Raw genomic sequence first — 7967 nt, forward strand, 5'->3', positions numbered from 1 at the left:
CCCCCCCCCCCCCCCCCCCCCCCCCCCCCCCCCCCCCCCCCCCCCCCCCCCCCCCCCCCCCCCCCCCCCCCCCCCCCCCCCCCCCGAAAAAAAAGACCAGAAAAAGAAGTGTAAATATAAGTGTAAATATAGAATATAAGATATATAACAGTATATATATATATATATATAAACAGTATATATAACAGTATGTGTGGATATAAACAGTATGTAAACTATAAACAGTATATGTAAATAAATGTAAACAGCATATATAAATGTAAATAAAAATATAAATAGTATATATATAATAAGTATAAATAAACAGCCTATATATAAGTAAATAGTATATGTATAATAAATAATAAATATGTTATAATAAGTATGTTATGGATTACAATCAGAGTCATGAATTTAAAAAAAAAAAAAAAAAAAGATTTTCAAGTACTGAATCATCTGTATTCCTGAAAATATGTCCTGATGAATTTAAGGTTGCAGATGAGTTTTTTTCCAATATATGTATGTAATGTTTTGGAATGAAACCCGTCAAGTGGTGTCAGTATAGCGGTGAGTCACTTCTCCACACCTGATCAGCTTCCTGCAGTGCAGTGGCAGCACTCGCACAGAGCCCATCCTGCAAGTTACAGTAGCATTCATTCTAAGCCGTAGCAATCCCGTGGGTGTCAACACTTGTGCAAACCAGACAGTAAACCTGGAATCCATCGACGGAACGGATTGGATTTTAATTGGTTTTCAGTTTTATAGGGCATCTCTATTTTTCCAGGGGCACTGCTGGTCAAAAAATGTCAGAGATGGTAATATAATATTTGACTGATATTAATGCATGCACACACATCTGCACTTGCACACACTACACAAGCATATGAAAATGCATGTGCTCTCTGTCTCTCTCTCTCTCTCTCTCTCTCTCTGTTTCTCACACACACACACACACACACTCATACACACACATTTAAGCCAAGATGGGTAAGTGGGCTTCGATTTCAAGCTATGGCGCCACTGGAGGCAATAATGGCATGGCACACAGCAATATGCCTCTTTTTAATTCGTGGGCCAATTTCATGCTTTCACACATCAATGTATCGATGCCGGCCTGCTCAGTTACAGGCAAATAAATTGCACCGCCTTTCTGATATCTGTAATCCTGCCCCACTTTCAGCGAAGGTGGGGAGCATGCCGTTCTTTGTGGGCCATTTAAGTTTCATTACACAAATCCCCATCGGATTGTGTGGCGGTGCTACATTTGAATGTGTCACCGTAATATCTGCGGTGGTGTTTCAGATGTGGCTCGGCGGTGCCGTGCATGCAGGACCTTCAATCCAATTTCCCCGCGCCGCAGATGCTTTCCATATGTTCCTCATAATATATTCTAAGATGAAACCTCGTGTCACGGGATTAAAACGGATAGAGATTTCACGGAATCTAATCTGATGGATGCTTTCAGCGGAAAACACTACAGGATCCGATGATAAACAACTATTACAATAATCTGCCGTGCCTCGCTTTTATATCCATACACTATGAAGTCTCTATTTGTATGGATAAATGACATGTTTTGGCTGCTTTCATCTATTTCATTTACTTATCCTTTTTTATTTGTGCCATATTGCATTTTGGTATCCGTGTCTTCCTTGCCTAAGTTTCAGCCGTTCCTTCTCTCCAGTGTTTTATTATTCGCACAAATCAACTGAACTGGCCTTGAAATGCTAATCAAGGACATGGATATCACATCTTATCTGTGTTAACATTGCCCGGCTCCGGATCCAGCATCCCATCACAGTCATGGTGCTTTGACATAACGGCGGCTGACAGCCACGGTGATCGAACAGCGGTGTCATCACTGATGGATGAGGTCTTGTCTGCGCAAGGAGTCGTAATAGAGGAAAGCAGCTTAGAGAGGGCAGACACGTGCTGGAGGGCCACACACACACACACACACACACACACACACACTCATGCAAAGCCATGCAAATGTTCATATACTTGTGCTCATTGTAACATCGGTCTATTTTTCTCAGGTCTTTCACCGATTTTCAGAAATTCAGGATAGCGCGCGTGCACCACACCACACACACACACACACACACACACACACACACACACACCACACACACACACACACACACACACACACACACACACACACACACACACACAGTGAACTCTTTCCATTACTCTTTCTGCTTTCTCATCATGTTTCTGTCTCAGCCTCTGTCTGCATCCATCTTGCACACAGAAATACACACATTATTGCTCTCTGTCTCTATCTCGCCCTGTTTCTTTGCTGCCTTTTCATCTCTCCTGTACGCACACACACACACACACACTCATATATATATGCACCATACATGCTGAGCTCAACTGTCACTCGAGGGCTGACAGGAGACGATATCCATCACACCACACCATTCGATCAGTCACCGGGCCAATCTACACTGTCAGATACGCCACTTATTGTAATATATCTATGGCTTCACAATGCCATTATGAGCCAACCGGTCATAACTAATACGTGCAGGTTGCTAGTCTTCGTGATTCACAGCCGATCATCGTGATTCAGCGGATTCGGTCACCTGGGGAAACTGTAACCAGGCAACAGGGTTTGGATAAAAGGTCTCCTGAGTTGGGGGTTTCACCACAGTCATCATCACGCCCTACTAATTATTCGTTCTGTGTCAACATCGCCATAAAGTAGGCTCTTCTAGGCCATTAACTTCTAGTGGCGCTTTTGCGACGCGGCAGCGGGAACGCAAACTGGATTCACCCCGCGAGAGCCGTGTTTTTCCTACAGGTTGTGCAAATTGCTGGTGGAGTTTGAGGACGCAAAGGTGAGATGAAAGTGTGAGGGAAGAGGAGAGGAATTTCAAACAAGCGGGGCTTATCAGCGGTGGATTAGGGAGGCATTTAAAGAGTCCAACTTTCTTTTTTACATTTTTATGAGCTCTCAGCTAAACCCAAACACCGATAACAAGGCGAGACTTTTTCATACTCATGAATAAAGGTCAGCTTGAATCAGAGACTACATTTGCACAAGGTCCTCTGCTCTTTGTCTTTAATGTTGCAGGGTATTACATAAATTATTTTTTACTCAGTGGTTTCTTCTGGATTATATCAGGTGAGATAAAATAAGTCTGGACTGCAGTTTGGGCAGCGTTCTGTGTCTGGAGGCGGTGGACCAAAGTGACCAGCTTCTTGCTCTCCAGCAGCTTCAGCAGCACCAGCAGACTGGACAGGCTGATCCTTGAAGATCATCCCCTGACTACTGACAAAACTTTTTAGGATAAAAATTATGCACTAAATTTCCCAGATTGTTTAAACTGAAAGATCAAGTATCTTGGAAGAAACGCCTTCAAGCACGTGCAAACAAGTCCAGCTGCCCTCGATTCAAATCTTCGCAGATAACCACGACCTGGATGACCGAGAACCTTCAGACTAATGTTGTTGTTATTACTGTTATCACTATTTTAGAGATCTTTACAGTGTAACTGCATTTTGTTTAGTCTCAGGCTGCCGTTTCTCGTGCCAATGTGCTGTCCATTTATTAAATTTAAAGTTAAAAAAAAAATTGATGTAAATCGATCACGTTACGTTCCGTCAAGAGGGAAAATGCGATCTCATCAATGAGAACGAAAGTGTGAAAATTAAAAAGCATCAGATTGCTTCGAGCTGCCATGTGTTTGTTACAGCTTCTGTAAACAGTAACTGGACACTTTCAGCTTAACAGAGATATGGAAACGTGACCAACACGTGAATACAAGTTACAAGAGTGTGGTTGCAAATTTTGGCTTATTTTCCTGTTTGACATTCGTGGGCGTCACTTATGAAGACTTTTACGATGGTCTGGGTGAATCCTCTTTTCTGATTGGCCGGCAGGTGTGCCTTAAAACCGTGTATTGCACACATAGTTCAGCTTAGCTTTAATCACTGTAATAAATTAACCTGTAAGTACCCGACTTGTAACCATAGCAACATTATACAGCGGTCAAAGCTTACTCATCAACCATTGCGAGCACAGCTGAGTTATCGACTTGATAAACTAACCACGGGAAGGAAAACACATCAGTGGAATTATTTATATTGTCGCCAAATGCCCGTGGTATGAGCGGGATAATCGACTCGTAGATGTGTGTTGAACTATTTTAAGGCGCGACGTGGAGGACAACCGATGTGGTTCCCCTCTGGAAAACCACTCTCGCAAATCACCCTCGCACATCTACTTGTTGATCATCCCCTTGCATAACTAGTGAGTGTTTCCACAGTGCAACATATACTCTCTTCCGTCAAATCGTTTGCTTAATGCAGGTCTGTTGAAGTGTCAGGTGAGAAAAACGGCGCACACCTCAGCTCTATTCAAGAAGTCATTATGATTTGGGTCAACGTGTGCACCTTTGAAGGATCTGGACACAAGAAAAAGTTGATTTATCCTCGTGTGTTGAGGATCAAATTAGTCCACAAATTCCCCGTGAGCTTGCTGCCACGGTGGTCGGCACATTAGCAAGTGAACAGTCTGAATGGGGGGCTTGCATTATTCAAAGAAATGAGCGAGGATTCATGTTCATCACTTCTATGACACAAAGGAGGATCATTCTTTAAAGCAGAGAGGAAATGAGAGGAAGAAATAGCGAGATAGCAGTCATTTGGGCTCGGGCTGAGGTGATTGTGACAGAAGGAAATAACTGGAGCGCGGCTAAATTAGAATTCCAGTGTGAGTTTTGGTGGAAAACGCAGGGGTTTGACTGATGCATATCTCCACCGCCGGCTGATAATTTTCAGTCAGGTCTGGGGAGAGGACGAAGAGCAGGAAGAGAGCGAGAGGGAGGGGCACCGGAGAGAGGGAGAGAAGGGAAATCGAATTGGAGCAGTCCAATTTCTAGGGCAGTCATCATGGTCCAGCTCGTATGGATCTCTCTCTCTGTCATGGGGACCGGGGGTGACGGATGGCAGTCCCGCCTGTAATGGTTCCCATTTTCCAGGAGCCCCCGTAATACTGGCCGTCGGAAGCATCAGCAGCATCTGATAAATCATAATCTAAGTCAAATTAGGATCCATTATCATCAGGAGGTGGGGGGCCCGTTCACTCCGTTTCGGAGCTGGATCGGAGAAAATGAGACTAGAGGCATCTTGTGACAGCAGGCAATTTTGAGAGAGAAAGAGAGAGTATCTGATGTATGATTGCCATGGTAATGCGTGTCCTAGATGCTGCAGAGACCACTCCGACAGAGGCTGGAATTTGGCAAACCCGTGATCACAACACAAGCCCATTCGCCTGTGGACTAAAACAGTCGATTTCATTATTACATTTAAAAAAAAAAAAAAAAAAAAAAAAAAAAAAAAAAAAAAACTGAGCCTGTTACTGAATTCTATGCAATAACTCACCATTACAGAAATATTACTGTATGGATAATGGATGCCAACCATAGTCTAAAATATAAGCTCCATGTTTGCCAGCCAAGACTGCCAAAAAAAAAAAAAAAGAGGCAGAAATATAACAATATGCATGGCAGATTCCAATCTAAGCAGCACAGTTAGATTTATTAGATGGGAGAATGTGTTGAACCTACGCAAGAATTCATTTTCTCTTTTTAATAATGCAATTTCTTTACATTTCAGACTCTGTTATCTATGTATATGAGTAAATAGATTCACAGATTGCCAACGCCACAAACAAACACAATTAATCACCCTGAAATGAGATGTAACAAAGATTATTGTATCCTAAAATGATCATGAAAGATTAGTGAAGGGTTATATTTGTATCTAAATGTCTTTTGTGGTGTTTAGTGTGGGCTGTTAAGTTTGTCCAGTAGAAACCTGGCTTGGAGGTTAGAGGAAAAACAGCTGGTTTATTGGATTCAGGGAGGAAGCTTCCATCACGTACGTGGAATGAATCCCATGACTCCTCCAGAAACTGCTGAGGTTAAAAAATAAGAGCCAGAGAAAAAACGCAGAATATCTCCTCTCGCCCTGCAACTTCTCATTTTTTACTCTCCAAGTGTTTATTGAACCCATACACCATAACAAGGCTCTGAACACAGAGATCCTGAGAACAGTGTCTGTGTTTTGCCAGCTAACTGTGCACAAAATAAGTTGGTATCCACTGCAAGTTCCCCTTCATGCGTTTACCCTGTATACATTCTGTATTAAGCCACTGTAGAAGTTATACTTTCATTCCTCGTGCAATAAAGTACAACCAAATGACGGCATTGTAACACTATAGTCTCATGTGGACTCTCCCTCTGATGGCAGAACAGAGAGCAAAACTTCATTTCCAAACAGTTCCTCTTGGGTATGGAGTAAAAGTGCCGCACTGGCCTAGTAAACATGCATAAAAACATGGGACTCTTCAATGACTACATCTGTAACCGGATTCATGAAATATTCAATATAGCTTTTGGAAGTGGAGAAGAAATGGTTTCCAGACCCCCAAACACATGTGATTTTGTGCAAAGATAAAAAGCCTAAAAAAAAACCCACATAAGATTTCTGTTTTGCAAGGGCTGGGAAATCTAAAACAACTCCCTCCTCCGAAACAATACTGAAGATGAAAACATGTCGCAAATTCCTTACCAGACCTTTCTCTGTGGCCGCTGAGAGACATTCGCTGTTGCCACACTGCAGTAAATCTCATTACTCACAAAACACTCGGAGAACAGCCTCGCTTTCTACCAGACCATAAACAAGAGTAAGATCTCGACAGTCTGTGCAGCTTTCATCCACAGGCGAACACGCGGCGGCTGAAATGGAAGAGGTTTGTTCCAAAGCAAAATGATGATGCTATTATGAAATAAAAGGTGGCATTAAAGCGTACGGGAAAATTCAGAGCTTGTTTGGTGCTTGAAGACGTGTATCCACTGGATCCTGACAGCGAGGGATAGAAAAGCTCATATTGCCCAAATATGGAGATACTGCGATATGGAGCGCTGCTGTTACACAAGCATTTCTTGGCGGCTTTGAAGGTAGGAATCGTCTCACTGACTAAGTTAAAGCCAGTTGGGTGTCTTTGTTAGGTCGGTGATTGTCAACACACAATGGCAACATACAGTAGGAGCTAAAAGGCAATGTTTCATAAATCATTCATTTGTGACCATGGCGTTCTTTTTTAATCTTGTCAGCATATTACGCAGACAATGACGGTGCCGAAGGTGGCGTCCGCCGGTGGTCGGATCACTTTGAATGAGTCACCGCCACAGTTGTAGCTGATGGTATAGCAGATTGAGGGCCAGTGAGCAGGCATTTGATTGGCAGGTGAAAGGCATCAAACATGAGAACCATTCAAAAAGCACAAATTGGGTGAAAACCAAAAGAATGGCGCTTGCTCAGACTAAGCAGTGAGCGCTCCTTGCTGTCCCGTGCATCAGCCACATTAATCAGCAGGCTAGTTAACCAGCCTGTGAGGATAACTCTAGGCTCTTATGTCTAGTTTGAACTGGGAAGGTCTGTTAGGTTGCCTAGCTCAGGTACACAGTATGGCTACAGTGCATTTTCTTCTAGGGATGCAACCAATATGGTGTTTTAAGGCTGATACCAGCATGCATTTCTGTACCTGTGAAACTAAAGTAGGTGCTAAGTAGAGTTCTCATCGGGCCTGAGAATTAAGACCCTACCCTAACCGGGCCCTACTGGGCCAGCCTGAGGCCCTACCCTACCCTACTAATTAGCCGAACGTTAGACCCGACAGCCCGATAAAGCATGAAAAAAAAAGGAGAGGAAAAAAAAAAAGATCGCCAAATTCACCATTATTTAGCAGCGCCGGTGGCTCAGATTCTAGTAGCAGTGAGAGAACAGACATAATAGGCTAGTTGGTGTTGGTGCCAGGTTTATTATTGATAGTCACTTTATGAATGGGGAGCATTAGGGTTAGGGTCAGTAGTGAAATCAGCTGGTTTGAGAGCGGGTTTTTTTTTGAATGAGCTGGAGAGAGGGGGTGAGCGGGGGAGGCTCACATTTTGCTGACCGCATTGCCAATG

General features: G+C 43.3%; 1 protein-coding gene across 1 annotated transcript in view; it reads right to left on the reverse strand.

Moving 5' to 3' along the window:
* The window catches only part of LOC115375342 (partitioning defective 3 homolog), a 6270-nt gene extending 5658 nt beyond the window's left edge, over positions 1–612 (reverse strand). The window contains exon 1 of the mRNA XM_030074758.1: positions 566–612. Within this exon, the coding sequence (XP_029930618.1) occupies positions 566–612 (47 nt within the window). The remainder of the gene's footprint in view (positions 1–565) is intronic.
* Between the last annotated feature and the right edge of the window lie 7355 nt (positions 613–7967).

The sequence above is a fragment of the Myripristis murdjan genome, chromosome 17 (assembly GCF_902150065.1).
Source record: "Myripristis murdjan chromosome 17, fMyrMur1.1, whole genome shotgun sequence".
Lineage (NCBI taxonomy): Eukaryota > Metazoa > Chordata > Actinopteri > Holocentriformes > Holocentridae > Myripristis > Myripristis murdjan.